The sequence below is a fragment of the Haliotis rufescens genome, unplaced genomic scaffold (genome assembly GCF_023055435.1).
Source record: "Haliotis rufescens isolate VD_foot unplaced genomic scaffold, xgHalRufe1.0.p SCAF_16, whole genome shotgun sequence".
NCBI classification, from domain to species: Eukaryota; Metazoa; Mollusca; class Gastropoda; order Lepetellida; family Haliotidae; genus Haliotis; species Haliotis rufescens.
The window spans coordinates 7,563,447-7,581,000 of NW_025963846.1; the positions used below are offsets into that span (position 1 = coordinate 7,563,447).

At 43.7% G+C, this 17,554-nt stretch overlaps 1 protein-coding gene across 1 annotated transcript in view; it reads right to left on the bottom strand.

The window, feature by feature from the left end:
• Positions 1 to 872: 872 nt before the first annotated feature.
• Positions 873 to 17,554, bottom strand: part of LOC124134075 (metabotropic glutamate receptor 8-like) — a 118,907-nt gene continuing 102,225 nt past the window's right edge. The window contains exons 3-8 of the mRNA XM_046498717.2: positions 13,169 to 13,459; positions 11,858 to 11,980; positions 11,203 to 11,409; positions 4,836 to 4,962; positions 2,635 to 3,556; positions 873 to 2,055 (exon numbers count right to left, since the gene is read on the bottom strand). Coding sequence (XP_046354673.2) covers positions 1,723 to 2,055; positions 2,635 to 3,556; positions 4,836 to 4,962; positions 11,203 to 11,409; positions 11,858 to 11,980; positions 13,169 to 13,459 — 2,003 coding nt within the window. The 3' untranslated portion in view covers positions 873 to 1,722. The remainder of the gene's footprint in view (positions 2,056 to 2,634; positions 3,557 to 4,835; positions 4,963 to 11,202; positions 11,410 to 11,857; positions 11,981 to 13,168; positions 13,460 to 17,554) is intronic.

Here is a 17,554-nt window from a genome sequence, read left to right on the forward strand (position 1 = left end):
CACTCATTGTGTGACTGTGTACTAGAGGCCTGTACACTCGCCACTCATTGTGTGACTGTGTACTACAGGCCTGTACACTCGCCTCTCATTGTATGACTGTGTACTAGAGGCCGGTACACTCACCACTCATTGTGTGACTGTGTACCACAGGCCAGTACACTCACCTCTCATTGTGTGACTGTGTACTACAGGCCGGTACACTCACCTCTCATTGTATGACTGTGTACCACAGACCTGTACACTCACCTCTCATTGTATGACTGTGTACTAGAGGCCGGTACACTCACCACTCATTGTGTGACTGTGTACCACAGGCCAGTACACTCACCTCTCATTGTGTGACTGTGTACTACAGGCCGGTACACTCACCTCTCATTGTATGACTGTGTACCACAGACCTGTACACTCACCTCTCATTGTATGACTGTGTACTAGAGGCCGGTACACTCACCACTCATTGTGTGACTGTGTACCACAGGCCTGTACACTCACCTCTCATTGTGTGACTGTGTACGAAAGGCCAGTACACTCACCACTCATTGTGTGACTGTGTACCACAGGCCCGTACACTCACCTCTCATTGTGTGACTGTGTACTACAGCCCTCTACACTCACCACTCATCGTATGGCTGTGTACGACAGGCCTGCACACTCACCACTCATTGTGTGACTGTGTACCACAGGCCTGTACACTCACCACTCATTGTGTGACTGTGTACTACAGGCCTGTACACTCACCACTCATTGTGTGACTGTGTACTACAGGCCTGTACACTCACCACTCATTTTGTAGTATAGCCTGTTGAACACAAACTCATTGTTTTCCCCCTTACTCAAACGAACATAAAACAGAAGCTCATCATGGCCTTTGAACTGTTTATTGCGATCATTCGGGCGCCCTCCCCTTCACCGCCCTGTTCGTTGAGCGAAGCAGAAATTGTAGAAGTGCTGCTTAGCAACGAATAACACGAAAACATAAATTTTGTGAAATCAATACAAAACAAAACAGCACAAACATGTAATGAAATGCAACGCCACGTATAACGTGAAATATCTCTAACTTGATACACGGAAGAATATATTTCATTCAAATTAAGCTTTCTTTACAGGGAACCTGTTGAAAAGGGGTTTTAAAAAATGGATATGTACAATGCTGCATGATATGAATGTACTATCCAAATGACATGTCAATCATATTCATAGACATGATACCAAAACGCCTTTTCAAATTAGGAAACTCAGTTAAATCACGTATGTACAGCAGTAATCCCTATTTGAAAAGGAAGGGGTCATATTTTAGATATCATGTTCATGAACAGGATTTACAATCATTTGAAATGAAATAGGATACACAACAGTAACAATATATCCTTTGCATCCCCCTCTGCATCCTCTCCTCGTCGTTGTTGGTCAAGGTACAGTCTGTACACAGTTCGCGAAGGGTAAGAACCAGTTCGTACTTAATTAGATATGGCGTGGCATGGTACATGACATTATAAACATCATCACGCCAACACGAAATATGGTTTCGTCCTCTTTGTGGAATAATACATGGTACACGAGATCTTTGAAACAATTATGGCACTGTTATAATGAGCATGTGTAGATATAAAAAATTCAAATTCAAAGACAATAAAATATATCTAGTCAGCACTTTTCCGACGCACACGTCTCCTTCACACACAATGCATTCCTTCAACACACTCTGATGACCATCCCGGTTCACGAAGCACCGCTAGATGGCGCCTGCATGGCCACACCCTCGTCACAAGACGATGTCTCCTCTAGGCTGTCTGAAAACACATTGTTCTCCACATGTTGAATGTCCTTATGGATACTGCCGTTCTGGGCAGTGCTGGCAGTGACTGGCGTGGGGCCACCATAGAACGCCCTGTTGGTTTTATTATTTGCAGCACTTTGAATGGAAGTAGATGTGGCTTGGCGAACGTTTTTGTGAGGCTGGCACAAGACGACGTACACCTTGGGAGCGAACAGGCAGAATAGGGCTACAGTTGCACTGATGCTGACACCCATACACAGCGATGTCACCTCGATCTAGAAAAAACAAAAAACAAATAGGTTTTCATCAAATGTAGATCCAAATATTTGAAATGTTACAGGACTGAACGATTAGGGTGCATTTGACTTGATGGTGCTTCAAAGTAAACCATATTAACTATTTATTATCAGGTCAGCTTTTTTAAATGTTGTCTTTCAACACCGATCCTACAAATTTCTTGGGTGACAGGATGACAAGGACGTCAATACGTCTAGCTGTTATACGTGATCATGACATTGGAAACCATTGATGGGCCTCTCGGTACAATTGTGATTTTGGTAGCAGTGAATTGGAAATATAAAAAAAACTATTCAAATTCAACCTGCCTACCCTTTACTTTTTAGGAGTGCTGTCAGTTAACTCTCTTGCCTCGGGAAGATGTCTACAGTGTAATTCAAGTATAATTACATCCGACATAACGCATGTGCATTCGAGCTATTCGCAAAGCTGACAGGTCAGTTCAAGTTATAAAACGTCACACTGAAATGTTTGAAAGCCATAATTTGATAAATCTACATTGTCAGGATAACGTAAATGCATGTCATCGTATCTTAATTACAAACAAACAAACTTACTTTAAAATCGTGATTGGCTCCAAAGTATATAGGAATAAAGGCCAGCCACACAATGCAAGTACTGTACATGGTGAAGGCTATGTACTTGGCTTCGTTGAAGTTCTGTGGAATCTTTCTTGTTTTAAAAGCATACACAGTACAAAGCACAATAAGAAAAATGTTGTAAAACAAAGAGATGATAGTTGCTATCTGACTAGCACTACACTTCAGAATGAGGAAGTCTTTCTGGTAAGTTATTTTGGATACTGATGGCTTCTCAAAGCCAAGCCATGTCAGTCCTCCGATCACCTGAACTGACACTAGACAGATGCATATCAGTATCTGTGACTTGGGACTCGTATAGCTGGGTCGTTTCACCATGGCCTTGATACCTGTGCTGAAGATACGATATATTCGGTTGGTCTTTGTTACAAGTGCAGCGTATATGAAACTCAGAGAGACTCCTAGCCCAAGTCTCCGTAACGCGCAGAGGACAAGAGTGGGCTTTGCTAGCATGACGAGTGATGTTCCATAGGACATAATTATCCCCAGCAGAAGGAGATAGCATAGCTCCCTGCCCGACGCCATGATGATAGGCGTTGTGTTGAAAATGACGAATATTATCATCACACCAAACGTGCAGAGAATCCCCAAACAGGAAAACACAACAGGAAGTATGAACCACAGACTTGCGGGGTCAAGGTGTAGTTCCGGTAAGCGTGCGCATTCAGTTTTATTTGGGTTCGGTCGTGAGCCTTCGGGGCATGACTCGCATGTGCTCTCGTCTTTCAGGTATTCGTTGTCGTTGCAGGCGATGCAGACCCAGCAGCACGGTCCGCTAGTCTTTGTTGCCTCCCCTTGTTCGCATGGCTCGCTACAGATGGACACCGGGATTTCACGAGATTTGAATCTCCAAAGCAGTGCGCTCTTGTTAATCTTCAGACTGAAACATAGATTGATTAATATTAAACATGATGATATTTGTTTGGTAAACACAACGTAACCATTAATAATTAGTTTATGTTATTTTAATAGGTTTTGCACGCTAATTATAATTGGATTTTGATCGTTTTCCAGAGGATGGAACGTCTGCCCGGAGAGCGGAAAGTCGGTGGCCTCGTCATGCCAAAAGACGTCAACAGATGGTACATGTTGTTACGATGCCTATTTCTCAGCATTAAGGGGATGAAACAAGGACTGGTCGGCTCGGAGTCAGTATGTGCCACACACGTACACGTACGTCGCGATATATGTGCCATAACGTTTTTAACGCGACGTTAAACCCCATTTCACCTCACCTGATTCCAAACGCTAAATATTTTCCCCTAAGCCAGTGCCAACGAAGAGAAAGTAGCACTATCTATTGTAACAGTCTTATCCATCGCGAGCTCAGGTACACGAATATGTAATCTATACAAATTAACCAAGTTCGACGTAAATGTCACGAGCATAAAAGCTTTATGACTGTGGTATGTTCACGATTTAAAGCATCCTTCATGCACCTTAATAATCTGGAGCATAGTCTACTTGGCGTAAATTAGCAATGAAAATTATATGAATGGATCACTTAAAATCAGTGATGGCGCCATGTAATCCCGAGAGGATAAGCATGTCATACCTTTTCCGGTAACACTCGCACCAACGATCACGAACATGTTGCTGACAAACTCAGAGTCTTAATCCAATATTCGTTGCAAGTACTAACGGATGCTGGCACAACGAGGGATGCCATTCTCCAATCTATTATGATAAATACCCCTGATCCCTGCGCCACGCCAGCTTCGATTTGAGTTCAGTTCTAAAGACACGACTGATAACCGTCCAATCAAATTACGCTTTCACGATGCAAAGAAGCGACGGTAGCACCACTACGTACCTCGACTACGAAACACGGACACCCCACCCCATCTGAACAAACGTCTGATTTAACAATTATATATGGAGGGCTCACTCGTACGAGACCGCAAGTTTGAATGTAGAGTCCTTGTGAATGTTTATTGAATTCAAGTCAAGAAACAAGAAAGAAGCGTGATATAAGAAATGGAGATAGTGCCGTCACTTCGTATGGCGTATGGGTTCGGGGTATTTATCATAATAGTATTGAGATATAATACACTGGATAAACGAGGATGACCCCGTAAAGGTAATACAAAACTATGAAGGGCAAGAATGGTGTGACACAATGCACGTGTGTACCGATACAGTATCAGTATTCCCCTCACCTTGTATCCCACTCTCCTATTTGAACGTAGTCATAGTCGTTGCTTGACATCTTCTGATACTGGTAGATGTCGTATCGTCCAACGCCGTCCCCAAAGCTGTCGAACGTTACACGACTCCCGCCGATACCTTCAAACAGACAAACACAACAGGATGCGTGAGTGAGGGGGCGGAGGTTAGTTTACGCCATATGGTAAACTGCCGGGCAATAGTCAGTACACATTTGGAAATTGAATTTGACCAAACAATTACAAACATTATCAAAACGTTACTAGGCTGAAAACAGTCGGCGACACACAACCGTACAAAATACATCACCATCGAACCATGGCTTAGACCTGTGTCTTCCTCAAGTTACGTCTATCAGACAGTATAAGTTTTCTCCTAGATTGAACCTTCATTGATGGAAGTTGAGGGACGTCCAGACCTAGGGTCATCTTCCAGGAGTGTTCTCCAAGCATTAAACAAAGCTACCCAACGTTAAACAGTGGGCACTTATCCCATTACACTTGTGACATGCGGTCATGAATTTCTTGGTGAGCACTTTCTTCTGAAGTCAAAAACTTGGTACTCGTTCTTTTCCATGTCTATGACTTGGACCCCTATCACGTTTAACTGGCTGTCACCATATACATGTATACAACATTGACTGGTTCACTTTGTTATGGACATAGTTGATAGTTCGTCCGGCTCAGAACTTGTTGACCAGACCTTGTATCAGTGCTCATGGGGAGGCAACTCAATCCTTGTGTTGACCTGACATTCACGCATGTCAGGTGAGGTGAGGTGAGGTGAAATGGGGTTTAACGTCGCGTCCAAGATTATTGCACTTATATAGCGACGTGCATGTACGTGTGTGTGTTTGTGTGGCTGCTTGTACTAGTCCGGACTGATGCCGATTTATAGTGCTAGCTCATTGAGATACCATGCCGTGGTTTAACATGAATACCCCACTCAGACAAAGTGTACTGGCTCCGAGCCGACCAGTCCTTGTTTTAGCCCCTTAATTCCGAGCGCCAGACAGGGTAACAACAAGTACCATCTTTTAACGTCTTTTGGTATGACGCGGCCGGGGATCGAACCCCGGACCTTCCGCTCTCCGGGCGGACGCTCTACCACTAGACCACGGAGGCGGTCCATTCACGCATGTACAGCTGGGAGGTAAATATCATTCTAATGATAACATGGGTACAATGTGTTGAGACAATTTCTGATGTCACCTCAATGATATTGCTCGAATATTGCTAAAAGTGGCGTAAAACCATACTCACTCACTCACTTTAATGACAATGTTTTTAAATGCCATACATGGCCTATTCAATGCGATTCATTATACATAAAGGCACGAGTGACAAAAAGGTCAAAGGAATTTACGCTACCCAACTACCCGGATGCGCTTAGGTCGCATGTAGGTAGAGGAACAAATGGTGCTAACACGAACGTAAAACCATGCGCTTATCAATGTTACCTATGTAAAGTCAAACCACAATCTTTTCCAGGACTAGAACGCCTCAATAAATACACCACCGAACTCAAAAGCAATACGTGTGCATCCATAACAAGTATCCATTAAGTAACGTGACGTATATGACTGAGCAACAGGTTTGTTTGTAGGTTAACGCCACATTCAGAAACATTCTAGCTATATGACGGCGGTCTGTACATAATCACGTGCGGACCAGACAATGCAGTGATTGGCATCGTGAGCATCGATCTTAGCAATTGGTTGGTTGGTTGGTTTGTTGTTTTACGCCGCACTTGGCTATATTCCAGCTATATGACGGCGGTCTGTAAATAATCGAGTCTGGACAAGACAATCCAGTGATTGAACATCGATCCACGCAATTGGGATCGATGACATGCATCAACCAAGTCAGCGAACCTGACCACCCGATCCCGTTAGTCGCCTTTTACGACAAGCATCGTTGCCTTTTACGGCAAGCATAGGTTGCTGAAGACCTATTCTACCCCGGATCTTCACGGGTCCTTAGCAGTTGGTATACGATGATATTCATCAACCAAGTCAGCGCGCCTGGCCGCCCGATACCGTTAGTCGCCTCATTCGACAAGCATAGTCGCATCTTACGACAAGCGCGGGTTGGTGAAGGCTTTTTCTCAACAATGATCTTCACGGGGCCTGTAAAACATGTATTATAATCACCTATTTGTATCGTAGTGGTAAACAATAGCAAGGACATATTTATTATTGCTGTAGTTCTTCTTGTGAGCTTCCATTATACTATCTGAACAATGCATGCAATTAGCGTGATCAAACAGACACGACTCCTGCAGACTCGATACCAATCATGACACTAATGGATCCTTACCATGCCATGTCTTGAGACGTCAACAGATTAGCAGTCGAATGGATAGCCTCATGACAGAAATGAACTATTGTTGTAAATGTGTTTCTTCAATGAACAAATACGAAAATCTATCATTGCAATATATATAGATTGTTACTGAGGAAATTTCTTATAAACCAGCCAACGTGTATTGGTGTTGACATCGTAAAAACTAGTGAACCTCAGTAAATTGGCATAGAGTACATTTGATACGAAAAGAATATTGTTAATGTATTTATATTGGATCTAAGTTGTGAATGTATTGTTTCTACAATATGCCTTGCTGCCCCATGCTATTTGTGTTCTGTTATTCCGCATGCCGAGCAACACTTGAGATCTGGAACCAGCTGTCGGGTCTAGATGGCGTTGTCTTGTTGTTTACGCCTATACTTTTTTATTATGTAAACGGGAACAAACCACCTCCGTCATCAGATATGTTCTGGCATGCCGTAAAGCTACACATCTATTATGTGTACGACCGCCTCCGTGGTCTAGTGGTAGAGCGTCCGCTTAAAAACGTTAAAAATGGTACTTGTTGTTACCCTGCCTGGCGCTCAGCATTTAAACAAGGACTGGTCGGCTCGGAGTCAGTAAAACTGTGTCTCAGTGGGGTATTCAGGTTACACTTGGGCATGGTATCTCCGTGGGCTAGCACTATGAAATAGGCATTAGTCCGGACATGTACAAGCAGCCACACACACGCACGCACGCACGCACATACACACACGCACGCACGCACGCACGTACGCACACACACACACGTCGCTATATAAGTGCAATTATCTTTGACGCGACGTAAAAAAACCTTTTACCTCACCTCGCCACGGCTATTTGTACAGTGTACATAGATCGTAGGAACGTAATCAACTACACGAAAATGTTTCCGATGCGCATGACATGTCGGGTTACAGGTTTTATGTCTCTTTGACAGGTGTTATTTCTCGGTGTAGGTGTCATTCGTTCGATGAAGGCGTCATGTTTAGGATGAAGGTGTAAGGTCTCGAGTGCAGCTAAGTTTTCTGGAATAGAGGTTTCATGTCTGGGATGGAGGTGATATGTGTGGGATGTAGGTGTCACGTGTGGGATGCGGGTGTTGTGTGTGGGATGCAGGTGTCATGTGTGGGATGTAGGTGTCACGTGTGGGATGCGGGTGTTGTGTGTGGGATGCAGGTGTTACGTGTGGGGTGGAGGTATCATGTGTGGGATGCAGGTGTCATGTGTGGGATGTAGGTGTCACGTGTGGGATGCGGGTGTTGTGTGTGGGATGTAGGTGTTACGTGTGGGGTGGAGGTATCATGTGTGGGATGGAGGTGTCATGTGTGGGGTGCAGGTGGCATGTGAGGGATGCGGGTGTTATGTGTGGGATGGAGGTGTGTCATGTGTGGGATTCGGGTGTTATGTGTGGGATAGAGGTGTTTTGTGTCGGATGGAGGTGTCATGTGCGGGATGCAGGTGTCATCAATAGGATGGAGGTGTCTTGTCCGGAATGGAGGGGTCATTTGTCGGATGCAAATCCATTACAGGGGGCATGAATCAGGTGATATTCGGTATTTTTATGGCGCAGAAAGTCTGGCTGCTTCCTGTGTTCCTGTGTAAGGTGCATATGGATCATGTGATGTGTGAGCAATGAGGGTTGCAGTGTCTGAATGTAGCAAGTCAATGTACCATGTCGTGCACGTTTGTTGCAAGTCAGTGCAACAACTGATGTGTGCAATGAACATGTGCATACATGTACTATATATGAGTAGCACATGATGTCTACATGTGGGATGTGCAGGGTCCAAATGTATGTATCTGGTATGTGGTCCGTGGTCCGTGGTCCGTGGGTGGTTTAATTGTGGTCCGTCTATGCATCAAACCAGTGTGAACATAGACACACCACGACCACATACAGCACACACACACACATGAGCACACACGCACGCACGCACGCACGCACACACACACACTGGTTGACTCGACTCGATAATTCAAATGTCGCCGTGATGTATCTGGAAGACTGCTGACAAAACCAACCAACCAAACAAACCAAACAATGACGTTTCATCAGAGTTTGGTATAAGGGAGATAACTCGTATGAATGTCGTTGTCACTAACTCCTTTGGCCCAAGTTCCCTGTTTAATATTACTACTTTTTTACTATTTTATTGTACATACGTGGTTTACCATGTTTCACCGATGAAAACTTTGAAAACTGTACGTAGAGGAGGATGTGTGTACTTCCGATGTGTAATTACATGTAGGATGTGAGGGATGTGAGGGGTGTCTGCAGTATATGGTGTTCGATGAAGCACAGGATATCGATGATTAGGTATTGTGTCGCGTTATTGTAATGAAATACATAATAAACAAATAAACAACTCTCACTACCTCTTGAGTATTATTATGACTAGAATTACTAAGAAAAATATGTTATCAATATTGAACGAAAAACATGTTTGTATTGTGCACAAGATCGCCATACACATGTTACCCTGAAGACGGCAGTATAAGGGAGACAACTCGTATCAATGAAGCACTCGTAAACTGTACGTTAGATTTTTATAATACGAAATGAAATCCTTTTAAGATGTGTTAAATCATTTTATGATATTGGCTGACACAATTTCTGGAACATATGTCCGTTTTATATCCAGTATGTACACACCACGGGAATCACTCGAAAGTCAAAAGTCTAAAATCTTTTGTTACTCAAACAGGTTATTCATCCTTTAATAACTGAGATTGTTCCACTCACAATGCAAAAATATATTTAGTGTTTGATCTCAAATAGAATCAGTTCGTTAAAAGCAAAAAATAACAGACACGTTTTCAATTTAACAATAACATGTATAAAAAAGATTAAAGTACGTGGATTAAACTCAGTATCACTTTTATGAAACTGTCTGATTTATTTAATGAGAAAATTAGGCGAGTTTTGTCGTAATATTATGATGTTATACAGTGTCAATATGTTTATAGTTCTAAATTAAGCTTGTTATGTCCTGTCGAGAATCATCGGTTGATAAGTAATGCTATGTGCTGTATAATCGCAATGAACCGTCGAAAAGAATAACACTGACTATGGTAATAGATTTTCTTACGTTAACACTCACCTCATTATCAAAATAATTAGATTAAGCAGACCTATGTTTAATGGCATTACTTGCATTAACTCAATCCGCAATCTAAAGCGCTCGGTTCTAAATTAGAGTTATCTTATCTATAATTAGACACCTCAATCTTCAAAACTCTGTAGGTTTATCTCCTGGTTTAATAGTGATTCATAAGCTCATGCAGATTCACGCTCTTGCAATAGCTTTCAACAGAGACTTCCAGTGATGAAGGAAAGGGCTTGTCGCTTTTATTTCACTCCCGGTCCGACACTCCAGTCTGTCAATGACGTCACTACATATATCTGAGTGAGTGAGTGAGTGAGTTGGGTTTAACGCCGCTTTTAACAGTATTCCAGTTATATCGCGGCGTGTCAGCTTAATGCGGGAGGAAAGCCCGAAGTGATGCAGGTCTCAGACGTGGTGAGACCCACGAGCATGGGTATGGTGCTGACAAACTTATAAACATAATCGGGGCGAACCGGGATTCGAACCCACAATCATAGGTTTCTAGCGTGCCCAAGGGACGCAACTCTGCACAGCGAATGTTTACATTGGTTGTACGACTGTACGTGCTGTCATCGAATCCCTTCGCAGAGCTAGCGATATATGGTCACTCTGATGTGTAAATATGTATTGTCATGCAACTCACTGTCGCAGTTGTAGTAACATATTTATATATTTATGCCAAACAATATGTAAAGCGCCCCCAAATACTTTCACTAGTCCGTTCTATTCTGATTTCTGTAAAAGCGCGTTTGTTTACAAACAAGAGAAAACTCAGGTCATTGTATATGCAAATTAGCCTGTGGCAGTGGTGTTATGCTAAGTCACCACTGCGCCGGAGTGTGCAGACCAACTTGTAAGGATTGTTTACAAGACGGCGACATGCCATTCAGATAACAAGTGGAATGAAAATTACTATTTCTCACCAGTAAAAGACACATTCCTGATGAACCAGAGGAGTTCCTGGCCTGCCAGCTTGTTGATGTGTTTACACAGCTTGAGGTTCCGGTGGTAGCACCTGCTCCGTAGCATGTCCTGCACGGCGTGGGCCAGGGCGTAGACGGAGTCGATCACAAACTGAACCAATCCCTCTTGGATGTAGACCAGGCGGCCATCTTTCAGACTCTCGGTACCTGTGACAAACATCGGTCGAGGAGGTGAGATTAGATGAATTTAGGTTTAACGTGGCGTCCACTTATATAGCGACGTGCATTCACGTGTGTGTGTGTGTGTGTGTGTGTGTGTATGGCTGTTTGTCCTAGTCCGGACTGATGCCGATTTATAGTGCCAGCCCACTGAGATACCATGCCGCAGTTTAACATGAATACCCCACTCAGACACAGTATACTGATTCCGAGCCGAGCAGTCCTTGTTTTAGTCCCTTGCTGCCGAGCGCCAGACAGGGTAACAAGTACCATCGTTTCACGTCGCTTGGTATGACGCGGCCGAGGATCGAACCCCGGTACTTCCGCACTCCGGGGGGACGCTCTACCACTGGACCACGGAGACGGTCATTTCATTAATAAATTTCATTAATTAACTGATGGATATACGTTGTTATATCGTTGGGTGGATACATACCGTCACACCTGTTGAGCGCCGAGGGTTTTAAGCTGCAGTCAAACACCTCCTCCCAGTAGTCTTCAAACCACAGGTTCCGTGTGTTGTTCTCTGGTTTCAAGTTCAGGAAGTATTCATCGAACTCTGCAAACATCAAGATTCAATTAAACCTTATCAGTCCGGACACCGTATTTTCCGGACACCCTACTTTCACGAACACCCTATTAACACGGACAACCGACTTTCCGGGACACCTTTCTCTCCAGGACGCCCTACTATCCCCCGGACGCCCTTTTTTCAAGGACGCAATGCTTACCAGGACACCCTATTTTACAGGACACCCATCTTTCCAGGACGCCCTACTTTCCAGGACGCCCTATTTTCAAGGTGGAAATACTTACAAGGACACCCTACTTTCCAGGACGCCCTATTTTCAAGGTGGTAATACTTACCAGGACACCCATCTTTCCAGAAGGCCCTACTTTCCAGGACGACCTATGTTCAAGGTGGTAATACTTACCAGGACACCCTACTTTCCAGGACGCCCTATTTTCCGGACGATTACAACGTCGCGAACGTCAATAAAATGGACACATATATGGACATACTCCATTTCGTCATTAACGACACATGTTTATGCGGACAAACACACTGCTACGGCGGTACTATCCGGTTTAATAGGGTTCCATTTTACATTTTTTTCAGATTGCGTCGATGTGCTCAGCATACGTGTTGTCCTACCCCGAAGTGGTCGGACATTGTTCAAGGTATCAACCTCTGGTTTAGCGATCTGACGATTATTGACTGCGGCGTAAAACAACAAACACAATTCACATACATCTTGGAAAATGGACATACCTTTCGTTTATCACTGTCTACGCAGGACAAACTATAGTGAGTGAGTATGATTTTACGCCGCTTTAGCAATATTCCAGCAATATCACGGCGGAGGACACCAGACATACGCTTCAGCAATATCACGGCGGAGGACACCAGACATAGGCTTCGGACCCATGAAGATCCGGGGTAGAATAGGTCTTCAGCCATGCTTGCCGTGAAAGGCGACTGTGCTTGTCATAAAAGGCGACTAACGGGATCGGGTGGTCAGGCTCGCTGACTTGGTTGATACATGTCATCAATCCCAATTGCTAGGATCGATGCTCACGGTGTCAATCACTGGATTGTCTGGTCAAGACTCGATTATTTTACAGACCGCCGTCATATAGCTGGAATATTGCTGAGCGCGGCGTTAAACAACAAACAAACAAGACATAGGCTTCAGGGCGACAACGACCCTTTCAGCGTTATTGTGAGTAATACGGTAAACTGTACCAGGAATTATCTGGCGCTTGGGGAGGATTGTGACGGTGCCCTCCGCTGCCACCTCCTGCGAGAACACCGGGTGGATCTTGGCACCCCAACTATCGCTGGCCAGCAGGTTGAGGTGGGACGTCCTGTTCAGCTTCACCAACGCCTTCAGGATGTCCCGACAGTTGTCCTCGTTGACGAACATGACGACTGCCCGAGCGTTGTTGTCGTCCTTGAACAATTCCTCCACGATGTTCCTGAACGTCGTCTCGTTGACGGACCGAGGGATGCGCAGGGACTTGGACACACACACGCCTGAAACAGGTAAAAAACACGTTTGAACTTAAGTTGTTTACCCGACGGATCTGATGTATTGACACAAAGCTGTTTTTTTTATGTATCTCAAACATATATAGTTGACTTTTATGAGTAAAATAGCCAAACGTAGTTTCACACAGTTCTGAAGTATTTATCCAGAAGGTTAATATGCACCTGAAATGTACGATGTAAGGTGTATTTCTGAAACATACAGTGTAGACACAGCATGGTAGACGTATGGGTAGGTTTACAGATAGCTGAAGTATCATTTCTACACACACACATGAAGTATGTACTAGGCAGGTTTTCATACAGATGAAGTATGTGCTGGACTGGTTTTCATATAGATGAACTATGTGCTAGGCTAGTTTTCAGATAGAGGAAGTATGTACTAGCTATAGATAGGTTTACATATAGATAAAGTATGTACAAGACACATCTACGTATTATATAGATGAAGTATGTACTAGACAGGTTTACAGATAGCTGAAGTATGTAGTAGTAGCCAGCCGAAGTATGTAGTAGCCAGTTGAAGTTTGTAGTAGCCAGCTGAAGTATGTAGTAGTAGCCAGCTGAAGTTTGTAGTAGCAGCTGAAGTATGTAGTAGTAGCCAGCTGATGTATGTAGTAGTAGCCAGCTGAAGTACATGTGTGTATGTAGTTGTAGCCAGCTGTAGATATGTAGTAGTAGCCAGCTGAAGTACATGTGTGTATGTAGTTGTAGCCAGCTGAAGTATGTAGTAGTAGCCAGCTGTAGTATGTAGTAGTAGCCAGCTGAAGTATGTAGTAGTAGCCAGCTGAACTATGTAGTAGTAGCCAGCTGAAGTACATGTGTGTATGTAGTTGTAGCCAGCTGAAGTTTGTAGTAGTAGCTGAAGTATGTAGTAGTAGCCAGCTGAAGTTTGTAGTAGCAGCTGAAGTATTTAGTAGTAGCCAGCTGAAGTATGTAGTAGCAGCCAGCTAAAGTACATGTGTGTATGTAGTTGTAGCCAGCTGTAGATATGTAGTAGTAGCCAGCTGAAGTACATGTGTGTATGTAGTTGTAGCCAGCTGAAGTATGTAGTAGTAGCCAGCTGAAGTACATGTGTGTATGTAGTTGTAGCCAGCTGAAGTATGTAGTAGTAGCCAGCTGTAGTATGTAGTAGTAGCCAGCTGAAGTATATAGTAGTAGCCAGCTGAAGTATGAAGTAGTAGCCAGCTGAAGTATGAAGTAGCCAGCTGAAGTATGTAGTAGTGGCCAGCTGAAGTATGTAGTAGTAGCCAGCTGAAGTACATGTGTGTATGTAGTTGTAGCCAGCTGTAGTATGTAGTAGTAGCCAGCTGAAGTATGTAGTAGCCAGTTGAAGTATGTAGTAGCCAGTTGAAGTATGTAGTTGTAGCCAGCTGAAGTATGAAGCAGCCAGTCGAAGTATGTAGTAGTAGCCAGCTGAAGTATGTAGTAGTAGCCAGCTGAAGTATGTAGTAGTAGCCAGCTGAAGTATGTAGTAGTAGCCAGCTGTAGTATGTAGTAGTAGCCAGCTGAAGTATGTAGTAGTAGCCAGCTGAAGTATGTAGTAGTAGCCAGCTGTAGTATGTAGTAGTAGCCAGCTGAACTATGTAGTAGTAGCCAGCTGAAGTATGTAGTAGTAGCCAGCTGAAGTACATGTGTGTATGTAGTTGTAGCCAGCTGAAGTTTGTAGTAGCAGCTGAAGTATGTAGTAGTAGCCAGCTGAAGTTTGTAGTAGCAGCTGAAGTATATAGTAGTAGCCAGCTGAAGTATGTAGTAGTAGCCAGCTGAAGTACATGTGTGTATGTAGTTGTAGCCAGCTGTAGATATGTAGTAGTAGCCAGCTGAAGTACATGTGTGTATGTAGTTGTAGCCAGCTGAAGTATGTAGTAGTAGCCAGCTGAAGTACATGTGTGTATGCAGTTGTAGCCAGCTGAAGTATGTAGTAGTAGCCAGCTGTAGTATGTAGTAGTAGCCAGCTGAAGTATGTAGTAGTAGCCAGCTGAAGTATGTAGTAGTAGCCAGCTGAAGTAAATGTGTGTATGTAGTAGTAGCCAGCTGAAGTATGTAGTAGTAGCCAGCTGAAGTACATGTGTGTATGTAGTTGTAGCCAGCTGTAGTATGTAGTAGTAGCCAGCTGAAGTATGTAGTAGTAGCTGAAGTATGTAGTAGTAGCCAGCTGAAGTATGTAGTAGTAGCCAGCTGAAGTACATGTGTGTATGTAGTTGTAGCCAGCTGAAGTATGTAGTAGCCAGCTGAAGTATGTAGTAGCCAGTTGAAGTATGTAGTAGCCAGTTGAAGTATGTGGTTGTAGCCAGCTGAAGTATGAAGCAGCCAGTCGAAGTATGTAGTAGTAGCCAGCTGAAGTATGTAGTAGCCAGCTGAAGTATGTAGTTGTAGCCAGCTGAAGTATGAAGCAGCCAGTCGAAGTATGTAGTAGTAGCCAGCTGAAGTATGTAGTAGTAGCTAGCTGAAGTACGTAGTAGTAGCCAGCTGAAGTATGTAGTAGCCAGCTGAAGTATGTAGTTGTAGCCAGCTGAAGTATGAAGCAGCCAGTCGAAGTATGTAGTAGTAGCCAGCTGAAGTATGTAGTAGTAGCTAGCTGAAGTACGTAGTAGTAGCTAGCTGAAGTATGAAGTAGTAGCCAGCTGAAGTATGAAGTAGCCAGCCGAAGTATGTAGTAGTAGCCAGCTGAAGTATGTAGTAGTAGCCAGCTGAAGTACATGTGTGTATGTAGTTGTAGCCAGCTGTAGTATGTAGTAGTAGCCAGCTGAAGTATGTAGTAGTAGCCAGCTGAAGTACGTAGTAGTAGCCAGCTGAAGTATGAAGTAGCCAGCCGAAGTATGTAGTATATCAACATCAATGAGCACCCATGATTACTTAAGCCGTAGATATATGTATCTAGAAGATTTACGTCCAACACTCAAAATGTTGGGAGCCTAGTGGTTAAAGCGTTCGCTCGTCACGCCGAAGACCCGGGTTCGATTCCCGACATGGGTACATTATGTGAAGCCCATTTTTGGCGTCTCCCGTCATGATATTGCTGGAATATTCCTCCCTCCCTCCCTCCCTCCCTCCCTCCCTCCCTCACTCCCTCCCTCACTCACTCACTCACTCACTCACTCACTCACTCACTCACTCCCTCCCTCCCTCCCTCCCTCCCTCACTCACTCACTCACTCACTCACTCACTCACTCACTCACTCACTCACTCACTCACTCACTCACTCACTCACTCACTCACTCACTCACTCACTCACTCACTCACTCACTCACTCACTATGGCACAGATAGGCTATTTGAAACTTATCTTCTATGCATTCATTTCCTTCTCGAGACTGGTGGCCTGGGGTCGGAGTTTGTTTCATGGCGAGTCAAATTGACCCGATCCAGACACGTCAGATTTCCAGTGACTCTAGGTAATGCTGTTATGTAAACTGTTCCGGAGATATAACCCAATAGAAAAGCAACGTGCTTTTTATTTTACTGCGAAGTATTGTCGTTAAATTGAGCGAGGAACTAGTTATTATTTTTTTTTGTCTTATACTTAACAAGTATGATGACACTATTTTCTTGAAAAACCTTTTGATGTTTTTACTATACTTATGTTTTTAACATCACTGCAAAACTCGGCGTCAATTGTACAGACAATTTATGTCTTATCTTCAAATAAAACAAAGTCTTGTGCGCTCTCAAACGAGTAACGTTCGCGGATGCTTTACATTTTGAAGCGCACATAAAATATCCGCGGACCGCGCAGTCTCTTAATTGAATCTGTCCAACAATGCATCATGAGAGCTATTGTGGCGTCGTCACCCGTAACCTCTCTCTGGGCTTGCGTTCGATTTCAAAACACTGGACGACCAAACTGAACCCGTGTTGACCAATATCAGCACATGTTAAATGATTTACGTCATGCTTCGGATGACCAAAGTTGCCAATACCCAATAAACCCCCGGGGAACGGTAGTTAGGTGAGCAGCCTCTAAGTGACGTCATCGTTAAAGTTAATTAGTTTCATTTATTGATTAAACCATAAATACAAACATTTAATGAATATAATTAACCAGGTACTGATACTATATAATAAAATTATGTATTCTGATATG